This window comes from Esox lucius, chromosome 20, assembly GCF_011004845.1.
Source record: "Esox lucius isolate fEsoLuc1 chromosome 20, fEsoLuc1.pri, whole genome shotgun sequence".
Classification (NCBI taxonomy): Eukaryota; Metazoa; Chordata; class Actinopteri; order Esociformes; family Esocidae; genus Esox; species Esox lucius.
In genome coordinates this window covers 30750130-30776095 of record NC_047588.1, presented here as the reverse complement: position 1 = coordinate 30776095, position 25966 = coordinate 30750130, and the positions used below count along the sequence as shown (strand labels likewise).

Here is a 25966-nt window from a genome sequence, read left to right as displayed (position 1 = left end):
GTGTTGTGTGTACCAGGCGTGACCAAGGTGGACTATGGTGACATCACGTCTCGCTCCTCCCTGAGACAGAAGCTGCAGTGTAAACCTTTCAGCTGGTACCTGGAGAATGTCTACCCTGACTCCCAGATACCACGACACTACTACTCACTGGGAGAGGTAAACACACACACACACATCCTCACACACATATACACACACACACACACACGTACGCAGACGCACAGAAACACAGCGAGCATGTGGTCAGTGTTGGTGGTGTTTGTGTTGTCCTACCAGATCCGCAACGTGGAGACTAACCAGTGTCTGGACAACATGGCCCGTAAGGAGAATGAGAAAGTTGGCATCTTCAACTGCCATGGCATGGGAGGAAACCAGGTAACTCCAAGTGATGAGCTGACGAGACCTGCTTCAGTGTTTGTCGTCATGAGGACATTAACCTGAGCAACCTGTCAGCTCCTCTAAGAGGAGAGTGTAGAGTTGAGTCTCCTCCTCTTTGACCCTTTGGCCTCCCCTGCAGGTGTTCTCGTACACGGCAAATAAGGAGATCAGGACAGATGATCTCTGCCTAGACGTGTCCAAACTCAACGGTCCTGTCATGATGTTGAAGTGTCACCACCTTAAAGGAAATCAGCTCTGGGAGTATGACACCATGGTTCGTTCAGTCTGTACTTCTGTCTGTTGTGTCTGTAGAAGTTGACCCAGGTCTGTTTTTCGGTCTGTTGTGTCTGTAGATGTTGACCCAGGTCTGTTTTTCGGTCTGTTGTGTTTGTAGAAGTTGACCCGGGTCTGTTTTTCGGTCTGTTGTGTTTGTAGAAGTTGACCCGGGTCTGTTTTTCGGTCTGTTGTGTCTGTAGAAGTTGCCCCGGGTCTGTTTTTCTGTCTGCTGTGTCTGTAGAAGTTGACCCAGGTCTGTTTTTCTGTCTGCTGTGTCTGTAGAAGTTGACCCTGGTACACGTCAACAGCAACCAGTGTCTGGACAAGGCCAGTGAGGAGGACAGCCAGGTGCCCAGCGTCAGAGACTGCACACACACTCGCTCTCAACAGTGGCTGCTGCGCAACGTCACACTGCCTGAGATCTTCTGACCACCGTCTAGCCCCCCCCCACCCACACACACACACACACACAGATGGAGAGAGAGAACGAGATGGAGAGGAAGGGACAGCGGACACCAGAGCGCACACAGAGGAGGAGAGCAATAGATGGATGAAACGGGCACCCATGTACCATTCAATGAGCACTCCTGCTGTGGACCGGGAGGCTGGGAGAGACCACGTGGCAGGACTCACGGGAAAGAGGGAGAAAGACAGCTGGGGTTTTAAAAGAGAGACCCGCTCCTGGAGAGAGACTTACTGTTAAAGAGAGAGGTTGACGGACTGACAGCAACTGTGTTGCTCACAACTTTCATGGACAAGGCGGTCTCCCCAATACTGCAAACTCATCACTTATGTTTACCTGACTGCCTGGTGTGTGTTGTGTGCATGCGTGCCTGTGTGGATGGGCGCTGTGAACGTACAAGTGTGTGTGTGAGTGTTCTGAAATGAAGAAGGCTATTTCTTCCTGATTTTTTTATTTAATTTTTTTATGGTGAACTTAGGATGGAAGGGTGTGTGTGTTAGTGAGCATTTGCGTATGTGTGTGTGCGCGCATGTTTTGTGACAGCCGCACCTCTGGCGGTTACTGTCTCCCTCTAGTGTTCGTCCCCTGAGTTGCAGCCTAAAGAGACTTGGAGAGAGATGGAGATGGAAACAGAAACAGACGGAGAGGCTTAGAACTCCCCAGCCAAGCACCAAGGAACTCAATGCGCTGAACCACAAACTGAACCCCTAATGGACGGACCTGCACTCCTAAAGACAAGATACTATGTTTGTGATATACTGAGATTTCTATGTAGACTTTTTTACATGGCTTTGTTTGTTACTGTGAGAGTTCCACTGAGCAGAGACTCTAGTTTATCTGTCTGTCTATGTCTTTAAGGTAAAGTGTTTAACATAGAGCTAATAAGGCCACTGGTTTAAGTTACCGTTGTACACAGATCCAGGATCAGTTTACCCCGATCAGTGTCTGAAGGCAACTTGAGACATGTATTGCGCTAATACACATGGCCCTGGGCCTGCATATCTGATCTGATGGATCTAAGCATCACAGACTTACAAACCCAGAAGTGAATACACACACACAAGCTGAACAAAATTGACATATTAATCTTCTTTATCATATCTTCCTAGTGACCTCCTCTTGATGATACATTAAGGGCTCCATCCTGTGTGTGTGTGTGTGTGTGCGTGCGTGTGTGCGTGTTTGCCTTTGTGTATCAAGCAGCCACTCTGTGCTAACCTCCAGCCTGCCAACTCCAATCTTATCAGCATCTACTGATTCCAGATCTACGAAATGCTGTTTCCATATCCCCAAACAGCACAGTGGTGCGACACAGACTGACTGGGGGTCAGTTAGGGCAGTGTTGCAGCTTCATACATTGTCTCCTGTGGTTAGTGTAGTTATTCAATTGTGGGAGAGGGACACAAGGTGGAATACACAATCTCAGTCCATGACCAGACTGTATCTGCTGAAATAGATTGGTTTCCACTGGTCCACACCCAGAGACTCATATCGCTCCTTTCTTTCAAACTCCTCTTATCATTATGCGTTACCTCTTCTTTTTCATTCTTTTTTTTTTAATCACTCTACTACCGATGCATCACTGCAGGAGAGATGCTGACGATCATTAACCATTTTGACCTCCTTCAATGGGGGGGAGGGGTTTACACGTGGTTTTACATTTCATTGGCTCGTCTTTGCAGTGGAGGTCGGGTGCGGGGGCTATACTTGGATGGATTCATGTTTGAATGACTGTATGATAAAGATGTATGATTTCTGATTGGTGGGTTTTGATTGGGAGACAGGCGAGGAACGTCTGTAAAGGCTTGAATCTGTCACAGGGTCTGTTCGATTGACAACTGATTGAATAGATGTCCAAGCTTCCACACTGAGCTGATCCAAACGTAGAAATAAAAGTGACAACGTTTACAGAACAACACAATAATCACATGGCTTCCTGTCTCTATCTGTACTCAGTGGTAAACTAATTGCACGCACAGACAGGCACAGACAAGCACAAGTATGTCTATGTGCCCTGGTACAATCGTGATATGTAATTCCTGTAATTCCGGAACCAAAGGTCAAGTGATTTCTAAGCATTTACAAGTTTGTCTCTGTGATTGGATAAAACAGTCAATGGAAATACCCAAGACAGACTTTGGCTCTGTTATAAAATGTCAGTTGGGACTGGTCTTTATACTTCTTTATACTTGTAAGTTAATGTGGGTCAACAGACTTCACAGAAACACTGGAGGAAGATTAGAGAGAAGCTTATCACGGTAGGAACTGAGTTATTTTATTATTCAATCAAAAGACTAAGAGATTGTTACAGGTGACCTTGAATTTAGTGTCTTGCCTTAAATCAGTTATTAGAAAACGAGTTTTGTATGCAGTTTCAGGAATTTGACAAAGCATGACTTTGAGAACGTTGTCTACTGAATGTCTGACTGAAAACCGGATTATCCGTCAACATTAGGAATAACGTGTGCAGATCTCTAGATATTTGAGATTTTTCTTTTTAAAATGGTATCTCTCTTTCTTCCCCAGTGAGAGAAACTGTCTCGAAAATGAGTCTTTCTGAAGAGACAGAGGAAGGCACTGCCTTTAAAAAGAGTCTCTCTAGAGAAACAGAGGAAGGAGGCACTGCCTCTAAAAATTGTGTTTTTGAGGAACATGACACTGACAATGAAGCTAAAGGGTAATACAACCTGACTGTGTTTAATTACCTTGTAATGTAAATTTAATATAGATAGCATATGGTATAAGTGCATTTTAGTTTGTGTTGTGAAAAGGGAGAAGCAGTGGTTCAGTGAGACTATTATGTATGTTATGTGTTGAAGGCCAATACAGAAGGAGGTACCAGTCTCATCTTTAGCCAGCTGTGTGTCCTTTAAGTGTGACAATTCAATGCGTGCTCCGATTGAGTTCAAAGAAGGAACTATTTCCAGTGATCAAAGGTAAGGATGTTATCTGCATTTTAGAAACTGTGAATAGCAGAATGCACTAAAATCGAAGTCAAAGACCAGAAATGACCTGGAACCCAAGAAATTCTAAGAAACATTCGATTTCAGATGGGCAAACCTTTTTCTCTCCAACACCTAGTCCACATTTGTACAGAAAGAATTTGTATAAAAAAAACAACAACTGAAAAACCCTGAAATAGCTCTTGTAAATAAGTATTCCAACAATTTTTTCAGTACTTTCTAGAAGGGCCTTTAGGAGCAATCAGTCTTTTTGGGTATGCCACTACCAGCTTTGTACTCCTGGATTTAGACAGTTTCTCCTATTCCTCATTGCGGATGCTATAAGAATGTATGGGAAATATCTGGTTAGCCAAGCTTTGGCTAAAACCACTTGAGAAAATTCACAGACTTGTCCCAAAGTCTCTTCAGCATTGCTTTGTCATTTTCATGATGAAAGATGTATCTTCACTTCAGTATAAGGACCTGTGGATCAGGTTTTCTTCAAGGCCCTCTCTGTATTTTGATCTGTTAAATCGTTTTCTCGATCCGGATCAGTCTTTCTGTCCCTGACGCTGAGAAGCATCTCCATGGCATGATGCTTTCATCACCATGCATCATCGTATGGATGGCATTAGCCAGATGATGAGTGTATTTTTTTGTTTCATCAGTCCAGAGAATTATTTCCTCATGCTCTTAGTCCTGCAGTCCATTTGGGCACCCAAATGCCTCCAACGTTTTTGGACGACACTTCATCATCCATTTTATTGAAGGGAAATATTGGGAAGCTAATGTTTATGATATGATCTAGGAGACAATCTGGGAAATTACAAATGCATTTTCATCAACTGAAATTATCCAATTTAGGACTCCAAACTCAGCTGTATCCAGCAGTGTGTTCAAGAGCAACGGTTCAATAGGTCTTCCAGTTGAGTTCAGCCAGGACAATGTTTCTACTGATGAAAGGTAATAGTTAATCATTCAGTGTTACATCTGGAACACATCCTTTCTCTTTAAGCATGAGATCTCCTACCATGTTTATTTTTCAGTGACCAGTCTCCCCAGAGTCATCAAATGGATCTGCCCACCATTTTCACAGTGAGCTGTTAAATGCAATTATTTAACCAATCAAAATATTTTACGCTTAAGATACCCAATCAGAATTTTATTAATTTCATCTTAACAAGGTCACATCTCGGAACTCAGCCACACTGTAAACCTTGAGGACTGGGTATAATTATAAAGTATATCAAAACATACAGCAAAACAGATAAGATACTCCAATATATCCCCTCTTTATAGAATGTAATTTTTTCAACAGTTGGTTGAAGCCCAAGTCCTAAGTTTTGTGAAGAATGAGTTGAAGAGGTTTGAGAGGATTCTGAAGCCACATTCTGAGTGTCCAAGAGAAGATGAAAAAGTGGTGGATGCTAAAGATGAGAAGAAAGACACCAGTGCCAGAGAGGCAGCTCTGAAGATCACACTACATGTCTTGTTGGACATGGGTCACAAAGAGCTTGCTGACATACTTGAGAAAAGTAAGAGTGCTTTTCCTGTAGTCTTCAAAGCCTTCACAGAGGAATATCACTTAGAAATAAGTGATAAATGTTATTAAATTAATTAATAACATAAATAAATAATAAATTAAGTAAATATTATTTTTATCATTTAGTCTATATTTCCATCACAAAATATTTTCTGATGAGGTGTTCTATAAACCTGATTGCTTGCAAGTTGTTATTCAAAGCTGGTGATGTACTGAGTAAAGATGCAGTAACATGTTATCTAAATTGTCAGGTATTTTGGGTGAGCTTACTGTGTGGCAACGTAAACTCAAGACTAACATGAAGACAAAATATGAGAATGTGTTTGAGGGAATAGCTAAACAGGGAAATCCAACACTTCTCAATAAGATCTACACAGAGCTCTACATCACAGAGGGTGGAAGTGGACAGGTCAATAAGGAACATGAGGTGAGACAGATTGAAACGACATGTAGAAGAGCAGCAACACAAGAGATACCAATCAAATACAATGACATCTATAAGCCATTACCCGGTCAAGAGAAACATATCAGAACTGTGCTGACAAAGGGAGTCGCTGGCATTGGAAAAACAGTCTCTGTGCAGAAGTTCATTCTAGACTGGGCTGAAGATAAAGCCAATCAGGACATCCACTTCATTTTTTCTCTACCTTTCCGGGAGCTTAATAGGATGAAGAAAAACCAGAGCTTGGTTGAACTTCTCAATCATGTATTTACAGACACAGAGGCATCAGCAATAGACTTTGAAAAGTACAAGGTTCTGTTCGTCTTTGATGGTCTGGATGAGTGTCGACTTCCGCTTGACTTCCAGAACAACGAGAGTTGGTCTGACGTAACAATGCCAACCTCAGTGGATGTGCTGCTAACAAACCTCATAAAGGGAAATTTGCTTCCCTCATCACTCGTCTGGATCACCTCTCGACCAGCAGCAGCCTTGCAGATCCCTGCGAGATGTGTTGACCGTGTGACAGAGGTACGTGGGTTTAACGACCCACAAAAAGATGAGTACTTTCGGAAGAGAATCAGCGATGTCACCTTGGCCAAAAGAATCATCAAGCATCTGAAGTCATCAAGAAGTATTTACATTATGTGCCACATACCAGTCTTCAGTTGGATTTCTGCAACAGTTCTCCAAAATATGTTGAGTCAAGCAGAGAGTGGAGATTTGCCCAAGACTCTGACTCAAATGTACACACAATTTATGGTGTTTCAGACCAAGCAGAGTGGCCTGAAGTATCTTGGAGATTATACTTTGGATCATCACTGGAACAAAACTACCATGCTGGCACTTGGAAAACTGGCTTTTCAGCAGCTTGAAAGAGGCAATCTGATTTTCTACGAGGAAGACCTAAGAGAGTGTGGCATCGATGCCAAAGAAGCTTCAGTATACTCAGGAGTATGCACAGAGATCTTTAGAGAGGAGTTTGGCCTGCAACAGGAGAAGGTCTACTGCTTTGTGCATCTAAGCATTCAAGAGTTTATGGCTGCTTTGTATGTGTTTCTCTCATTTAACAATGACACTGTTGATTTAATGACTAAACATGAAGTATCCAAGAAATGTAAGACATCAAAAGACACAGCTGCAACCATCCATTACAAAAGTGCAGTGGACAAGGCATTACAGAGTGAGAATGGACACCTTGACCTCTTCCTTCGTTTTCTTCTCGGCCTCTCACTTGAGTCCAATCAGACTCTCCTGCGAGGCCTACTGACACAGACGGGAAGCAGCTCAGACATCCATGAGAAAACAGTTGGATACATCAAGGAGAAGATCAGGGAGAATCCCTCCCCAGAGAGATGCATAAATCTATTCCATTGCCTCAATGAGCTGAATGACTATGCTTTAGTGGAGGAGATCCAAAGCTACATGAGCTCAGGACGTCTGTCCAAAGAACAACTCTCTCCTGGACAGTGGTCAGCTCTTCTCTTTGTGTTGCTTACCTCTGGAGAGGAGCTGGATGTTTTTGAACTGAAGAAATACATCAAATCTGATGAAGGCCTTGTTAGGCTGCTGCCAGTAATCAAAGCTTCTAGAACAGCTCTGTAAGTACTTTGAAATGAACAGTACTGTCATCTTAACACTAATGCTGCCTCCTTGAGCAGAAATGTATGGGTTGAATTTTTAACTGCATGGTGGTCTTTTTTTCTTCCTAAGGTTGAATGGTTGTAACCTCACAGAGAGATGCTGTCAGTCATTGACTTCCATTCTTAGCTCAGACTCCACGCAGCTGAGAGAGCTGGACCTGAGTAACAACTACCTGCAGGATTCAGGAATGGAGCTGCTCTCTGATGGACTGAAGAGTCCACTCTGCCAACTGGAGAAACTAAAGTAAACTACACATTCTGAAATTGGTTTAAATTGTTTGAAAGTGTCAAAAACTATTTGTAAAGGTAATTATGACACTCTTACTTTCACTTTAGGTTGAAGCAATGTTACATAAAAAACACGGAAGCACTGGCCTCAGTTCTCTGTTTAAATTCAAATCTGATAGAGCTAGACCTGAGTGACAATGACCTGCAGGATTCAGGAGTGATACAACTCTCTAGTGGACTGGGGAATCCAAATTGTAAACTAAAGAAACTAAGGTAAGTGTAAGAGGCAGTTGCAAATATACAGTACCAGTTCAAACATTTGGAGACAGGGGAGTTCTTTATTTTTACTAAGATAATACCGGAAACTGGAGTCCTTCATTTTAATTTGGATTCACTTTATGTTCTATCGGATGTGCATCTTAAATATGCAAAACAAAATAGCTTTTTGAAAGTTAGCATTAATCTTTCAAAGGGTGTTTACTATCTAACTGTAACTTTTACAGTTAATACTAAGTTTACCCCTTCCTCTACCATAACATAATATGTAATTAGGGGCACCAAAACCTGTACAAATGATCAAAAAACCTATTCAGTGCACTCAGAAGTATTTTTGATACCTGTGACTCAGGATTACAAAACAATTTCCAAGAAATTCGAAGCATTCCATTGGCTGATGGATCATCTATAAATGGAGAAAATTCCAGACCACTGGCAATGTACATAGGACATTTTGTCTCACCAAATTTAGTTGAAAAGATGACCCAAATGCTAATAGAAGTCACTAAGAACCCCAGGATGACATCATGGCCTCTTTTGTGAGTCGAAGCTCATGAGTCAACCGTCAGTAAGAGAATACACAAACTTGGTCTACATGGAAGGTCAAGAAGAAGCTCTCAAAATAAATCAACACACAAGGTATACCAGAGTACTCGACATGCTCTGGATAGATAAGTGGAAGATGGAGTTTTTTGGCCGCAATGCCAGACGCCATGTTTGGCGACAACAAAACACTGCCTTTTAACAGAAGAAGCTCATACCAACTGAAAAGAGCCAGTGACATTATGGTATGGGGCTGCTTTGATGCATCAGGGCCTGGCCAAATTGACATTGAGTCAAAAATGAATTCCATATTATTGTAACAGAGAATTATTGAGGAGAATGTGAGGCCATCTGTCAAAAATCTGAAACAAACAAGGATCTTGCAACAGGACAATAATCAAATGCACAAATTCAAAACTACAATACAAAAAGAAAATAATGGATATTTATGGAATTGCATAAAAGCCCAGATCATTATCCTATTGAAATGCTGTGGGGGGACTTAAAGCGGGCTGTGAATGCAAGAAATCCCTCCAGCATGATACAGATGAAGCAATAATGTAAATAAGTTTGGGCCAAAATGTAAAAGACTGGTACACATTCACAAGAAATGGCTAAATTATCAAAAAGTGGGCAACATCAGCTAATATCTGCACTGTGATATTGCATTCTGTTTGGTTTTTATTGGAGAAATTGTGTCAAAGTTAAATTGATTTGGTGTGATTTGTTTCCTGAATCTTTGATATCCATGATAAACATTCCAGGTGGTGTACTTACTTTCTCACAGGACTTCTCCTGTAGTACAAAAATATAACCTTGTACTCGTACTACTTCAGACATGACAATGGTGTATGAGAGTAAGATTCCTCTTTCCGCAGGCTATCCTTTTGTGGAGTCACAGAGGAAGGTTGTGCTTTTTTAGTTTCGGCTGTCAGCTCAAACCCCTCCCATCTGAGGGAGTTGGACCTTAGCTACAATAATCCAGGAGACTCTGGGAAGCTGCTCTCCAGTCTACTGGAGGATTCAGCCCTTAAACTGCAGACACTCAAGTAAACAGATAAACACGTCACCATGATTCACCAAAAAACGACTGCTAGCCCATAATTCGCATCATAACCCAGGCTTTAGAAGTGGCACATAATCAATTTGTTCTTCTGCTTTTTCCTCAGTCTGGAACATGATTCAGAGTGCTGGTTAAAATCAGCACTCAGACAATGTAAGGGTCACAATCATGTTTTTATACATCTGAATAAATTATTACATAAGTGGACTTGAAACAGCAAATGACAAATAATAAATGATTTTGATGTGTTCTGATTCATCATCAGATGCCTGTACGCTCACGCCTGACCTCAACACCATACACCCTCAACTATACCTGACGCAGGGGAACAGGAAGGTGGTGCATGATTCCAACGGACAACAGTACATTGAATATCCAGACCACCCAGAGAGGTTTAACCACTGGACACAGGTGCTGTGTAGAGAGCCTCTTTCTGGGCGCTGTTACTGGGAGGCAGAGTGGGAGGGTTATGGAGCTTATGTAGGGATGACATACAGGGGTCTCGTTAGGAAAGGAGGGAACAATGACTGTGTTATTGGCTACAATGACATGTCCTGGAGTTTGTACTGCAATGAAAAGTCCTGTGACGCCTTCCATAACATAAAGAGCTCCTCCGTCCCTCTGCCGTCCTCCCGCTCGCGCAGAGTGGGAGTGTTTCTGGACTGGGAGGGCGGCACCCTGTCCTTCTACAGCGTCTCCTCAGACACGCTGACTCACCTGCACACGTTCCGCACCACATTCACTGAGCCCGTATATGCCGTCCTGTGGCCCTGGAAGGCCTCTGCCATTACCCTGTGTCAGGTGAAGCCTGGGGAGGAGTAACTCCCCTCGCCTGGGACTGCGGCTGGGTGGTTCGCGTGTTAACCGTAGGCGTAGTAGTTTGTATATTAACATGTTGTCCAGAATGTATACCCATTGTGGCTTTGAGGGCTCACCAATCCTCAACAACACGCACGGATAAAACTGACTAAACACCAATAAAATGCTATTTGATCCATGCTCATTCTGTCTCTCAGGGTGTCACAGTGTTCTGCAGGGGGCGGTATTTAAACATCTCTGGGTATTGTGTAAATAAGTCTTCTTTTTAACCACGTTTCTTAGAAAATACGTTTACACAAAACCTTATTATACTAGTGTTATCAAGGTTTATGTTTTTCTGAAGCTAAGGGTCGTTCTTTTGGGCCCATTCCAACCTCTGTTTTCAGGAAACTATCCGTTTTCTTAGAAATAATAAAATGGTAGTCACTGGGTAGGAGCGGTTCTTTAAGCTATGAGGTGCTCTTTGATCTCAGAATGAAATACTATACAACAAAACGTTTGTTAAAGGATATTAAACAATGACAGATAAGCCTTTTGGCAACCAAACCTCTAGAACTGATCAAGGCCCTCTCATGTGGCAGATCATTTCAAAATCCTTTAAACACACCCAATAGGCCTCAAAACTGCAGCCATAACCCCAAATGCCTCCTAAAATCAAAATATCCTGGCTCTTCAAACGACGGGTCACTGTCACACTGGATCTTAATGTGGAAATTGATTAATCACACATCCTGTAAGAGATGTATTTTGTTCATTTACCTGGATTGTTTCTTACTGTGTGTTAGCATGAGCTCGTGAATGTGGTCCGCATTTTCTGTTTTAGCTGATACTGCATTCCTGCTGTTCCCTGCCGTGTAAACGCTTGGGATGACCAACGTCAATAAGGGAGTGAGTTATTGGAGGACCAGCCTTAGTTGAAAGTCTTTATTATCTCAGTGCACTTCCTGTGGAAAACCACTGCAGAGTGCAGTGTGACGGGGTACTTTCCATTCAGGTGAGTGGGGATGAAACAGTACTTCAACCCAACCAATCAGCTTTCTCGACTTCAGGCAGTAAACACAGGCGAGACAAGATGATCACGTACACATACTGCACAGAGGACAGATGGCTTTTCAGTGTCCATCTGGTGGAAACAGTGTGGAAAGTGCATCTTCCTACAACAATCGCTGAGTGGGTTTTAATTGTGTTTGTGTGTAACTGACAGTTATATGTATGTTGTAGACTTAGTACCGTTATTATTAAAATATGTCACAGCAACATGTAAGATACTGACCTTACAGCAGACATGACATCAACGTGTGTCTGAAATGTTAAGCGAGCAAAACGTAACATTGAGCTAAAAATAAATATTTTTAAAATCTCAAAACACAAACACAGGTAAGAGAGATATGAGTGATCAAACCCCTCCCACTACACCCACCTAAAACAGGACATCCTGTCTGCATTCAAGAAGTACATGGATACAGTGCTCATCGATGTGCCAACTGAACTTTCGAACACGACAGTAGGTCAAGACAAAGTGTAACCACAAAGACTACAAAAAAATAAAAGTACAATTAAAATGAAACAGTAAACATGATACAAATGAAAGCACTTAAGGCTCACTATATTTGAGTGACTCAGCTGCCCCAAAGCTCCATTTCAGCAGTTCCAAACTCCAGTCCACATGTACCCTCAACAGGACACATTTTTACTGTAACCCTGGACCAGTGAGCACACCTGACAAATTGGGTATGCTTGTTTGGGGCTACAAAAATAGCGTGCTTGTGGGCATACTGGAGAACCAGAGTTGGGAACCACCAGTCTATAGCACCTAGCAACATGCCAGCCAATCTGAATCCCCCACTAGAGCCATTAGGAAGGGCGGGAAGAGACTGGGTTTGTTGGGGTAAAAATACACCCCATTTTCGGTAAGTCTGCAGTTATGGTACTGGGGACGTAAACTCAATAGGTAGAATAGACCCTGTGCTAAAACGTTTTGCCATCCAATATGGTGGCACAGTGGACTTTTGCCATTGCTGCATGTGTGGAACACAGACAGAGGCACAGTGTTTGGCAAGACGATGTGATAACATTCAATGTGCAAACATTCCAATATTAAACATGGTAAGTCCAATATGGCCGCCTGCCCAGGTAAATCATTCTGTTGTTTAAAATTTACAATATGCATCTTTAAGGTCTTGTAATGTTGGGGACGAGGGAGGGTCTCTACTTGCTGGTTTGAAAAGTAGATTTTGTATAGCAGCTGGCATTGTGGGTAACCTTCATTCACACTTGTGCCACTCTGCCAGGGAGACCCCATAGAGCTGAGGGGAGAAGCACAGGGGAATCAGGCACGCTTTTCCCATGGAAACCGCCTATGGGAAGCCAAGGGACAGGCACCCAGCCAATGAAAAACCAGGAGACACAGGGTGACCCCTCCTCACTCACACGCCCTCTTCAGCAGTGAGGGAGTGCTGTCCATGAAGGTCCTGAGAGAGAGAGAGCGAGAGTGAAACAAAAAGAGAGACAGTCCTGCCATAAGCCCATATCATGGTCCACGGACACAGAGGGAGACAACACGGCTGACATGGCTTCGACACCACCGTCCGGGGGCGGAGACAAAACCTGCACCTCTCCCTAAATTCCAAACCACTGCGCTGCCTAAACAAGTGTTCTATTCATTTGAATGTACTGACAGACTCTGGTAGAGGGCGTTTTAGTTAACAGCGTGGACACAGAAACTAAATAGCATGACAGTGTGGCTGAGGATACAGCTTTTCCCTGAGAATAGGTAACTCTGGTGTCTCCGCTTCATATTTCTGAACATCACAAATCATATCAATGTGTGTAGCTGGCAGGGTTTAGAGGCCAGGCTGACTGTACGGTGGTGGGGGGGGGGGGTGTACCTGGCAGGGTTTAGAGGCCAGGCTGACTGTACGGTGGTTGGGGGGGTGTACCTGGCAGGGTTTAGAGGCCAGGCTGACTGTACGGTGGTTGGGGGGGTGTACCTGGCAGGGTTTAGAGGCCAGGCTGACTGTATGGTGGTGGGGGGGGGGGGGTGTACCTGGCAGGGTTTAGAGGCCAGGCTGACTGTACGGTGGTGGGGGGGGTTGTACCTGGCAGGGTTTAGAGGCCAGGCTGACTGTACGGTGGTGGGGGGGGGGGGGGGTGTACCTGGCAGGGTTTAGAGGCCAGGCTGACTGTACGGTGGTGGGGGGGGGGGTGTACCTGGCAGGGTTTAGAGGCCAGGCTGACTGTACGGTGGTGGGGGGGGTGTACCTGGCAGGGTTTAGAGGCCAGGCTGACTGTACGGTGGTGGGGGGGGGGGGTGTACCTGGCAGGGTTTAGAGGCCAGGCTGACTGTACGGTGGTGGGGGGGGGGTGTACCTGGCAGGGTTTAGAGGCCAGGCTGACTGTACGGTGGTGGGGGGGGGGGGGGTGTACCTGGCAGGGTTTAGAGGCCAGGCTGACTGTACGGTGGTGGGGGGGGTTGTACCTGGCAGGGTTTAGAGGCCAGGCTGACTGTACGGTGGTTGGGGGGGTGTACCTGGCAGGGTTTAGAGGCCAGGCTGACTGTACGGTGGTGGGGGGGGTTGTACCTGGCAGGGTTTAGAGGCCAGGCTGACTGTACGGGGGTTGGCTGGGCAGAGCTGGGACTCATCAACATGGCACTGTAGATGTTGGAGGCCACCACCAGGATACAGAGCAGGATTGGACCGATGATTGCCCCCTCCAGACCCAGGTAGTATGCTCCGCCTGCCACCGCTAGACCAGTCAGATATGGGTGGCCACCACTGTAAAGGGGGGGGGGGGTCACAAATATCAACACACACTCACTGTTGATCAGATAACAGAAACACACGCAGGCACACGATCTGTACCCTGAGATATCGGAGTAGATGGCCGTGTCCACAAAGTAGGTGGGCAGCATGTGGAACACCAGTAGTAGCAGGGCCTTGACACCCTCCCCCTGCGCCAGCCAGAGGTCACACACAGCGGGCAGAGCTGCCCAGTAGGTCCCCAGGAACGGCACGGCTCCCAGAATAGCTGCCAGGGCTACAGGAGGGAGGGCGCAGGAGAAACAGAACGATGGACAGCATCCTGTGTATTATGGTTCTAGAGAACAGAATAACCTACACACACAGCAACACTTTTGAAGGACAGAAATCCATTCAAAAATATTCTTTCCCTAACCCTAAAATGAAGCTTAACCTTAACCTAATTCAAACAGCAACTCTGTAATATTTCGAACCTGTATCCTGTAATATTTGACTCAACCTAATATGATTCAAACCTGTAACCTGTAATATTTGACTCAACCTAATATGACTCGAACCTGTAATATTCCCACGCCTCACTTTCCATGGATTCTTTTTCTTGGGGTACTTCTAATCCTCATCAGTTCAGTGACAAATTCCCACAAACTCAACCGGTTTTACAATTCATCTTTCAACCCGAGGGCTGCAAACCACTCATCATCAAATAACCCTCCTCTATTTGATCAGCCAACCGTCACTCACCAGAGGGTATGAAGACGATGTGGATGCCAAATATGGTGTGAGTGAGCCAGGTGTACAAGCCGTAGAATCCCGCCATCTTCAGCGAGGCGTCAAACACTCCCCTAGCACACACAAACCCCACACCTCGTTGTGTTCACAGCCCAGTGCCTCAAACCTTAAATGACTGTGTGAGTCGTTTGGCAGCAGCTGAGCATATTAAACACACTGATCAATGAATCAAGCATATCAATCTAAAACGTGTGTGTGTATCTACCTGATGGCCTCCTCTACAGACTGTCCTATGATATTAGAGGACGGTCCGGGTTGGGAGAGCGGGGTGAGGCTGATCACCCATTTGACAGGCTCGTAGTACTCTCCGCTGGAGCTCAGCAAGTAGAACAAAGTGGTCAGGAATATCACCTACAGACACACACACACACACACACACACACACACAGTGTCAACATTAGGGTGTTTAAGGGGGAGCAGCGTGGCTGACTGTTCGTCTGGGTGCGTTACCAGGCTGAGGGCGAAGTTGAGTACGGCCGTGCCGCTGTGGAAGAGGATGGTGAGGAGTGTGGTCGTCGTGGAGATCAGGAGCCCAACGTTCCGACTCATCACTACCCACAGAGACTCCACGATCTACAGCAGAAGAACCACACCTGACATTTGAGCACTAACACACTCTTGCCCGGAGTGACTTACAGTATTATGTGCCTACATTTTTGTTCTGACGTCCTACTGGCACCCAATGGGATTTGAACCCAAAACCCTGGAGCTGCGGGGTGCCGTGCTCTACTCACAGACAGCAGTGTTTCTATGTTCTCCTGTACGAAGGAGGCAATGTCCTGCCAGTCTAAGATCTCTCCCAGCCAGCTGTTCTGTCTCTGAGGCGCCAGCTTATGACCCCCGCCGCGGCTACGCCCACCTGCATGGGTCACGTTCTGCAACACACGGACACGCGCGCGCCTCCATAAAGTGTGTGAATGTATTAGTCATGTGACGCTGTACCTGCATGCGGGCTATGTATGTGTTAGTAATGGGTAATGACTACATTCATATTCTCAAGCCAAAGGTACACATACTAACACACCCCAATACTATGATCGCACCAACCAGGCCTTACCCCCCATTATTACCTTGACGAGCCAGGCCGTACCCCCCATTATTACCTTGACGAACCAGGAGTGGTACAGACGGTCCCACAGTTCCAGAACCTGCTTCTCGATGACAGCCGTGTGGTTCCCCTTTTCACCTAGCATCTTGTGGAGCTTCACACAAACACACACACACACACAATCAGTGACCATACCAGTGTCCATCGAGGCTTTGAGCATCCATCTTAAGGTAACCTGTTTTAGTCAACAGTCAACACTGAGGCTGTCAATGGCCAGCGGGGAGTAAAACGTCTCCCCCTTGTTCCCTACCTCACCTTGAATGTTATCCATTCTCGGCCATGCTGGTAAACGTTAGTAGCTGCTGAGTTCATGGCTTTCTGGATGACCTGGGCCTCTGGGAGCCAACTGTAGGAGAGAAGAGGGGAGGGGGGGTGTCAGGGACTGGCTGACCAATAAAACACCCCGTTTAGTGGCAGAGTGTGTAGGAGTGGCCAGTGGGTTATCAACGCAGGATGGATCGCACCTCCACTACCAGGCCAAGTCAACTAACCAAGCCTCTGTAAGATGAAAAACTCTGTTTCAAACTACCGGCCTCCAAGTCACAACCAAGGCCACCAAAACAGACAGGAATGTTTTATTTAAAATGATCTCCCCATCAACTAACATACATTTAAGAAACTTCAGAAGGACTTTGAAACCATTTCCTTAGTACTAGAATCCCGAAAGAAATCAGTTACAAGGTTTTCATCAAACTCCGACAACATGCGGATGACTCACTCCTCGTCCACTCAGCAACATCCATTCGCTAAACGTCACAGCCTCCTCTCAGCATTAGTCCACATTCAAAAGACACAAATCAGTCTGCATCAACTCAACCCCACCTATCACATCAACCCCATTTCAGACAGCCCAGCAGTCGGCAGAACCAGTGACCCTACCTGCCAATTCCCCCGGGGCCCACACCTCCACAACATTACCACACACAGGAGACCTCACCACAACACCTGCGTGAAACGAGCACCACCTTACTCCGCTGGAGCAAACGGGGAGCAAATCATGCACCCCCAACAATAACACGATCGGTAAATAAGATAAAGGACATCCAGACTGACTTTGTGTGGGTGTGTGTGGGCGTGTGTGGGTGTGTGGGCGTGTGCGGTGTCTTACTTGGCCCACTCTGGATGGTTGGACACCGTCTCATTGATTAGGTTACTGGTCACCTCAATAATATGAACACTTTCATGATGAACCTACAGAGAGAGGAGAGAGAGATTGAGCTGAAAATAGCTCATCTGTTTTCATGTTCAATGTGGTGAGAGATAAAAGAGGGGGAATTTGCTGAAAGATTCAAACACGTGCTACAGCAGTAAATGTACACACCACAGCAGTAAAAGTACACGTTACAGCAGTAAATGCTGGCCACCGCTATGTCACTTGTTAAATGTTTCTATTGGAGTTTTTGACAGCCTTTCAGCCGTCGCTCAATTCATTGCACAAGAAGAGGTCAAACTACGGTGCGCCCTGAAGGACACACAGTACAGTACCATTGCAGTAAGGAGCAGACCCATGATCAGGGTTCCCGTCACCAGAAGGAAGATGATGAAGATGCTGATGAGTTTATCCAGGGAACGCTCCAGCCAGACGACCGTCTAGACAGGAGGAGACAGAGGAGGTGACACAGGAGAGGAGGTGACACAGTGACACGCCCTCAGTCAGTCTGTTGTAACGCATGGGTGGTGCTCCAGACGTGGACGGACACACGGAGAAACCTGCGTCCTTCGATCCCCGGAAAACCACACGCCCAATAAAAACGGCAAACACTGATACACACTAGCGCACAGCGTGCACGTTAAACCCATGCGTGTTCACCCCCAGGGCTGTGCACGTGCCTTTTTGCTACGTCACCCCCAGGTTCATACGTTCACCCGTTTGCTTTACGTAACCTTCCGTTACACCTCACAGAAGAACGGTCATATCCCAGACCCCAGGTTTCTCTATGTGGCCTGTGTTATAACAGACACATGGTGTATTAAGGCCCCTGTGACAACCTTATGACACCTTCCTAAGTGACCCCAGAGTGTGTGAGGTCAGCGAGGGAGTGTTGAAGGTTATGATTGCGAGGCTCGAGCTACTGAGATATTAGTAAATATGATTTCCACGGTGCTACACAGCGTGATCACTGACCTAACAGCACAAGGGGCAGCCTCAAGATGTCGTGACGCATCCTGAGTCATCACCTAACAGAAGGTTCTGTAGTCAGACATGAATATTACAGCACAGCCCAGTCGGAATCAGAAGCCCTTGAAGGTCTGTGAAAACCCCTGTTGTTAGAACGCTAATCTACAGCCTTAAACACAGGATCTTTAATACGGATGCCCCTCTATGCCCAGGGATAAGAATCCAAACCTGTTCCAGCTCAGTACCTCCTCTCCACAGGGACCCAGGCCATGAGACCAACGGCTAGCGTTTCCCCCAGATCTTTCTTTAGGACTCCCTACAGCCCCTCCTAAGGTACAGCTATTTTCCCAGAGGTACACCAGGTTATGATAGGGGAAACACTAGCCCCCCAACCCATCCCTCAGCACCCTCTCCAACTCAGTCTCCACAGAGAAGGAAAAGAAAGCAGGGCATCTAACTCTGAGCCATCTCCCTATATTTGTTTGTTGTCCAGACAGGGGGAACTCCTCTCTACTTACTGCCCCCCAGCTCTCAGACGGGTGCCCCAGAGCGAGACCGTCTCCCACTAGCACATATTGTTCTGGCCTGGACCAAAAAAAGATGGTAGCATGGCATGGAGTTAGGTGTCTCCTTTCTTTACTGTCTCTGGTCTCCTCTCTCCATGCAGCTCACACACTCAGAAGCCAACCAGCCAAATAGATCACAGAGGAGAAGCTACGGAAGGTTACGGAGCCAATAAATGAGCTCACCGACCGTAGCTTCATCACTACAGAAGCAGGAAGCAGGGAGGAAGTGATGTCAGCAAAGGGCGGAGACAAAAAGACAAGATGAAGGGGGGAGGGTAGGCGGGTACAGCGTCAGTCCAAGCTACATAAGGGACGCTGCTTCACACTCTCTCTTCCTTTTGTCACTCTCTTTAACTTCTCATTCTCATGTTCACATTATGCCAGTCACACATTCATGCTCCCTATCCATCACTTTCTCTCAACAGAGACACTCCTCCAGAATATTACCTGCTTGTTAAGCCAATGCCAGAGCTTCAGGAGGAGACAGAGAGACATTGGGTAGATTATTATTGGACAAACCTGTCACATGGTTTCCAAGCACAAACAACAGAGACTGACTGTTTACAGGGAGGGAGGGGGGCTTTGAGTGGCTATAGAAAACAGGAAGTGTTGCAGGCAATTTCTGACTGGATGCAGGGAGTGAACGCAGTTCTGACTGGATACAGAAAGGGTTGCAAACAGTTTGTGATTGGATACGACAGGTGTCGACAACAAAACGGTGCAGAGAAAAGAGAGAAAGAACCGATTTCTTCTTTCCTCACTGAGGAACAGAAATACAGAAAGAGGAGAGAGACGGGAGTACACCAAATTAGTGTCATCCTCATTCAGCATTAACCTGTAAGAGAACTCCTCCCATAACTGATAAACCCAGCTATTCATTCAAACCTCACTGTCCCCTTGAAGCAATGTAACCCCAGACACCACACTACTGTTAGCTCATCAAAACACACAACCACTGTAGGTGCTGTTGGATCTGATCTACAATAATCTCTCCAGGACCAACTATAGTGGGGAGAACAAGTATTTGATAACCTGCAAAATCGGCAGTGTTTCCTACTTACAAAGCATGTAGAGGTCTGTAATTTATCATAGGTACACTTCAACTGTGAGAGACGGAATCTAAAACAAAAATTCAGAAAATCACATTGTATGGTTTTTTATAATTAATTAGCATTTTATTGCATGACATAAGTATTTGATCACTTACCAACCAGTTAGAATTCCAGCTCTCACAGACATGTTTGTTTTTCTTTGAGAAGCCCTCCTGTTCTCCACTCATTACCTGCATTAACTGCACCTGTTTGAACTCGTTACCTGTATAAAAGACACCTGTCCACACACTCAATCAAACAGACTCCAACCTCTCCACAATGGCCAAGACCAGAGAGCTGTGTAAGGACAGCAGGGATAAAATTGTAGACCTGCACAAGGCTGGGATGGGCTACAGGACAATAGGCAAGCAGCTTGGTGAGAAAGCAACAACTGTTGGTGCAATTATTAGAAAATGGAAGAAGTTAAAGATGACGGTCAATCTCCCTCGGTCTGGGGCTCCATGCAAGATCTCACCTTGTGGGGCATCAATGATCATGAGGAAGGTGAGGGATCAGCCCAGAACTACACGGCAGGACCTGGTCAATGACCTGAAGAGAGCTGGGACCACAGTCTCAAAAAAAAACATTAGTAACACACTACGCCGTCATGGATTAAAATCCTGCAGTGCACGCAATGTCCCCCTGCTCAAGTCAGCGCATGTCCAGGCCCGTCTGAAGTTTGCCAATGACCATCTGGATGATCCAGAGGAGGAATGGGAGAAGGTCATGTGGTCTGACGAGACAAAAATATAGCTTTTTTGTCTAAACTCCACTCGCTGTGTTTTGAGGAAGAAGAAGGATGAGTACAACCCCAAGAACACCATCCCAACTGTGAAGCATGGAGGTGGAAACATCATTCTTTGTGGATGCTTTTCTGCAAAGGGGACAGGACGACTGCACCGTATTGAGGAGAGGATGGATGGGGCCATGTATCGCGAGATCTTGGTCAACAACCTCCTTCCCTCAGTAAGAGCATTGAAGATGGGTCGTGGCTGGGTCTTCCAGCATGACAACGACCCGAAACACACAGCCAGGGCAACTAAGGAGTGTCTCCGTAAGAAGCATCTCAAGGTCCTGGAGTGACCTAGCCAGTCTCTAGACCTGAACCCAATAGAAAATCTTTGGAGGGAGCTGAAAGTCTGTATTGCCCAGCGACAGCCCTGAAACCTGAAGGATCTGGAGAAGGTCTGTATGGAGGAGTGGGCCAAAATTCCTGCTGCAGTGTGTGCAAACCTGTTCAAGAACTGCAGGAAACGTATGATCTCTGTAATTGCAAACAAAGGTTTCTGTGACAAATATTAAGTTCTGCTTTTCTGATGTATCAAATACTTATGTCATGCAATAAAATGCAAATGAATTACTTAATCATACAATGTGATTTTCTGGATTTTTGGTTTAAATTCCATCACTCACAGTTCAAGAATACCTATGATAAAAATTACAGACTTCTTCATGCTTTGTAAGTGGGAAAACCTGCAAAATCGTCAGTGTATCAAATACTTGTTCTCCCCATTGTACATCAGCATACATGTTACCATATATATATCTGTCATATAGCAACGTGTGTGTGAGGTAACAAGGAGTATTGGTGCCGGTACCTTGGACAAATGCAGAATTTTCAGGTTTAAGTATCTTGAAATTCATAAGGGGTTGGAAGCATTGGATGCATTCTTTTAATTTAGAAAGAGAGAGGCTTGAGTTCATCTCATTCTGATCCCAACTCTTTTTACATAGGAACTAAGAACTTTATCGAACAGTTAAATAATTACACAAGACTAGCTGTGGTTTAACCATGATTGTGTACAGTGCTACAGCATAGCTTGAAACAACGCCCTCCAGTGGTTAACACACATGAGGAAGGGGTGCATTTAAACACAGCGTGTCTGTCTTAGGGAGGTAGGCTAGGGGTACAGGCCGTTACCTTGGTGTCAATGCGGAGCAGGAAATGAACAAGTCCTTTGATTGGTCCAGGTAGGATGGCTTCCTGTCGCTCACGGCCAAACTTCTCTAGCCCAACCCACCATGATGACAGGGTCTTCTCAGCAAATCCCTTCAGGCCAAAATGTACTACCAGCTTCTTCAGCACCCACACTACCGCAAACACACAGACACATGTACGCACATGCTGTTATGCACAGTATACGCACAGTACTGTGAAAAGGTAAGCACACTCTCCTGGAAAGTTATTTTTTTATTTTTTACATATTTAGAAATATGTATATGTAATCTTCTCTTCAACACTATTGACAGATAAATGTAAACAAGTTTAACAAATAACACTAGAAGATTATACTTTGAAATCATGTATTCATCAAAAATCTAAAGAAATTCATTTTCATAGTGCAGAAAGAATAGGTACACCCCTAGCTTCAACAGCAGGTGTTGCCCTCCTTGGCTGAAATAACTTAATGTAGCTGTTTCTTTTAACTGTTCATTAGTCTCTTAAATTGATTGGGAGGTATTTTTGCCCACTCTTCTTTGCGGTACTGCTTCAGTTGTCCTGTTCGAAGGATTTTCGGCATGCAGGGCCCACCTCATATTCCCACTCAGCATTTCAATCATATTGCATAGACCTTTGACTCTACAAAAACCTTCCAAGGGGGTACTAGCTTCTTCCTGATGACAGCATGTTTATAAATGTAGATGAGTGTTTGAGCAACTGTGTGCACGAGTGGTTGTGTAACACCGACTAGACCAGTAAGGTTGTGCATTTGAGCGTTGCAAAATATATTTACACAGAAGTTGTTATTCAAAACAGCTTGCACACGTCTAGCAGTGTGGGTTGCCAGGGTCTAACTTACCTTGGAGGCTGCAGTTTTCTACAGATTTAGAGGGAAGTGTCCCTCAATGGCTGATGGCTGTAGTGGAGCATGGTGTGACAGTGAGTGTGTGTGTGTGTGTGTGTGTGTGTGTGTGTCTGCGTAACTGTAATTAAATGCAAGTGTGTGTGTGTCTATATGTGTGTGTTTTTGTTAGCACAAATATTACCAGCCACAGGGATAGGAAGTAGTTGTAGCATCCAGAGATTGAGCCAGACTTGGACCAAAACAAATGCCCAGACCAGCAGGATGAAATAGATATCACTGGCTTTTTGGGACCCCTTCTCCTTTTGGAACAGGCCCCTTAACTCAGGACGGGCCCGGCGGGGAGACTGGAGGACAGAGGGCATGCGGGAAGGGCCAGGGTCCATCCCATCTACAAGGGGAAAGAAGAGGGAGGATGAGGGGCGAGGAGTGTGACGTAGCTGTCCCCAGCTGATGGTTAGTCACTGTGGTGTAGTGCCTAATGCCTGTTCTCTAACCTGTGGAGCCGTCGCTGGCGTCGGTCTGCCTCTCGGGCCCGAGACGGAGGTTGCTGCAGGAGATGGCCATGTAGATGGTGTTAGCAGCGAACGACAACACCTGCCCAGACAACTCACCCGAGTTGCCAGGGACGGCTGGCTTCTCCTGAGACCCCACGATGAGGAGCGTGACCACAACAACAAACACAGGAACTCTCCACGAGCCAGTCAGAGAAACTAGGGATAGGGGGGTGAGGGGGGGGGGGGGGGGACTGTGGTTTATTTACCATGCTGCCCAGAAATGCTCCTGGCCTTCCCCTGATAGTGTTTCAGCTCTCAGTAACTTTTAACATTTGAGTCTGAAGGTTAACACATACACCCCCCTCCCCCCAATCTCTACACACCCCCTCCCTACCAGCTGTCTTTTAATACTGAAGACTTATACCTTCAGTCATATCTGACTAGGACTTGAGACAAGGACCGATATGCTTATACATCACATACTCACACAAAATCATATAGTATCGTACCCAGGCAAACAGGAAAAGGGCTTGGCCTTCACTCAGATAACTTCTCCCTCTACACATCCCCAGTCATTTTTCTCACCCATATAGAAGAGTAGTATGGTCCAAACAGGTACAGACATGGTTCTCAGATATCCCTGGGTGTTAGGACTCCACCTGCATGCCACAACCACTACATACCCCAATACAACTGCTGAAACCTTGAGAGAAGTGGGAGCCGAGCAGAAAGTGAGAGAAATAATTATAAATGAGGTATTATAAATTAGGTATTTCCACTTTCAGTTTACAACTTCATCTCAAGCTCTTTGTCCGCGCTAGATTTTTTTTATGCCTAAGAACAGCTCTTAGCTGAAGTATATTGGCCATATACCACACCCCGTTGTGCCTCATATCTAACACAGTTGCTGTATCAGCACACCTCTAGTCTGAAGGCTATAGTCTAGTTAAGCTATACAATACAGTAACGTTATCTCACAGTGAGACTGCAGTGTACTTAGTTCAAATATTACAGAAGAATTTGAAGTAACTTGAAAGATGTTTGTGTCAAAACGGAATGTACTTCTATTAGATATTTTCAAGTCTAGGCTGTGGAAGGTTTCAGGATATTCTGTTAGCAGTGGTGTAAGTGCTGATTCTTGTAATGGCTTAAAAGCAATCTAATTCCTTGCCATTCCTGATGGAGGCTGGAATAATGACAACATGTCATTTTATTAATGTGGGTGGGTGCCACCCATTTGCCAGCTGTGTCACTCTCACTCACCCAAATGGCGTGGAAACAGTCTAGGGCGCTCCCGATTACATCACACACGAATCCAATGATAACCTGCATGCCAATTACGCTCCAGAATAGGTAAAAGAAGTAGATGAGGGGCGCACCCGCCCCGATCACTAGCAGTACGGTGAGCCTCTCCAGTACCAGCGCACCCAGGAACTCCACCCCGTGGTTTACACACCACACCGGCACCAGTAGAGTTCCGAGGAGTATCGGCGTACCGGTGTCCTGCAGCCCTGTGAGCCAGGAACGTCCCAGTCGGGCTAGGGAGTGCTTGAACGGGTGAAGGAAGGTCCCGCAGAGAACGGCCCATAGCAGGGGTCTCAGAAATGCCTCTAGGATAAAGTAGACTAATACAGCTGCCCCGCAACAGATCGCCACGAATATCATCGCTCCTGTGTTGTAGAAGGCCTGCTTGATATTCTTGTCGAATTTGAGCGAGGAAGGTTGACTGAGTAGCTGGCTCATCATGCCCACCGCAGGCTGAACACTCTCGGAGAACGAGACGAAGTGAGGCCGAGCGGATTCTGGACTCCCAGCTGGAGAAGCACAGGTCGGCTCTGCCTCTGGCCCAGAGTCCTCCTCGTCTGCCATCTTCAACGAACCCGTCAAAAACTGCTTCCCGTGTGCAAGGTCTACCAACAATTTAGCAGTGACCACTTAAAACCCGCCCACAAGGCCAGAAAAGTTGACCAACACTTTCTTTGCAGCAAAATAGGACTTGACAACATCAGTTCACAAGACGTGTACGCGTACAGGTCACTGCGGCTTTCTGCGGAAATCTGCTGAAATACTCTACACGCATTCAGTTACATGTTTGCGATGCCTGTTGCCTTCCTCAGCCTCAAGTGTTCCTTAAACACACACACCCAAGATTTAAAATAAAATGCAGCGAATAGCGATAGCAACTCTGCCGTGGGTTTCTTCTTATTTGATACAGTATTTTCATCCCACGGAATTATCTTTCATCCTCACCAAAAGAGAAAAAACACTAGACATAACGGTGATAAAGCAGTTGCAATGGTTATTGTAGTTTGCGGGATCTGCCCGGATGTTTCAGAACGGTTTCGACTTCTTCGTCAATATATATTGGCGGACTACAACTAAATAAAAGTTGTATCGTCGCCACCTACTGTTGAGGTTGTACAATCATCCCAACTGTACGTATCGCACTCGCTGTTGCAAGCTGCAGTATCTATAGAATGCTCCTTGGTACTGTAGTTACGGCTGTCAGTACGGACTTTCAGTTTGCTGGTAGTCTACTCTTTGAACAGTTATCGCCACACAACTGAGTCAGAACACACCTCAGTCAAAGGTAGGATCACCACAAGTTTGGATATTAT

General features: G+C 45.5%; 3 protein-coding genes across 4 annotated transcripts in view; 2 read left to right on the top strand and 1 right to left on the bottom strand.

The window, feature by feature from the left end:
- galnt1 (UDP-N-acetyl-alpha-D-galactosamine:polypeptide N-acetylgalactosaminyltransferase 1) overlaps positions 1–3044 on the top strand; it is a 46988-nt gene extending 43944 nt beyond the window's left edge. Inside the window, exons 11-14 of the mRNA XM_029115675.2 lie at positions 17–156; positions 277–375; positions 518–652; positions 937–3044. Of these exons, the coding sequence (XP_028971508.1) occupies positions 17–156; positions 277–375; positions 518–652; positions 937–1083 (521 nt within the window). The 3' untranslated portion in view covers positions 1084–3044. The remainder of the gene's footprint in view (positions 1–16; positions 157–276; positions 376–517; positions 653–936) is intronic.
- Positions 3045–3135: 91 nt separating this feature from the next.
- LOC105018901 (NLR family CARD domain-containing protein 3) lies at positions 3136–10797 on the top strand. Its single transcript, XM_010884699.4, has 12 exons — positions 3136–3375; positions 3644–3794; positions 3937–4053; positions 4924–5022; positions 5106–5154; positions 5378–5594; positions 5854–7642; positions 7755–7928; positions 8021–8185; positions 9610–9780; positions 9901–9947; positions 10060–10797. The coding sequence occupies exons 2-12, from the start codon at positions 3664–3666 to the stop codon at positions 10614–10616; spliced, it is 3516 nt and encodes a 1171-aa protein (XP_010883001.2). The 5' UTR covers positions 3136–3375; positions 3644–3663; the 3' UTR covers positions 10617–10797.
- Positions 10798–11522: 725 nt separating this feature from the next.
- On the bottom strand, positions 11523–25704 carry tmem245 (transmembrane protein 245). 2 transcript variants are annotated; one of them, XM_029115671.2, is made up of 17 exons: positions 24612–25704; positions 23934–24051; positions 23349–23564; positions 23036–23242; positions 21969–22138; positions 19404–19427; positions 17757–17861; positions 17380–17462; positions 16527–16617; positions 16267–16365; positions 15898–16038; positions 15614–15736; positions 15369–15514; positions 15116–15216; positions 14477–14651; positions 14195–14389; positions 11523–13084 (listed from the first exon to the last, which is right to left on the bottom strand). In XM_029115671.2, exons 1-17 carry the CDS (start codon positions 25215–25217, stop codon positions 13036–13038), a joined length of 2649 nt encoding a protein of 882 aa, XP_028971504.2. In that variant the 5' UTR covers positions 25218–25704; the 3' UTR covers positions 11523–13035. The 2 variants fall into 2 exon arrangements, with proteins under 2 accessions (XP_028971504.2, XP_028971505.2); XM_029115672.2 differs by lacking the exon at positions 19404–19427 and having other exon boundaries at positions 24612–25703.
- Positions 25705–25966: the final 262 nt, after the last annotated feature.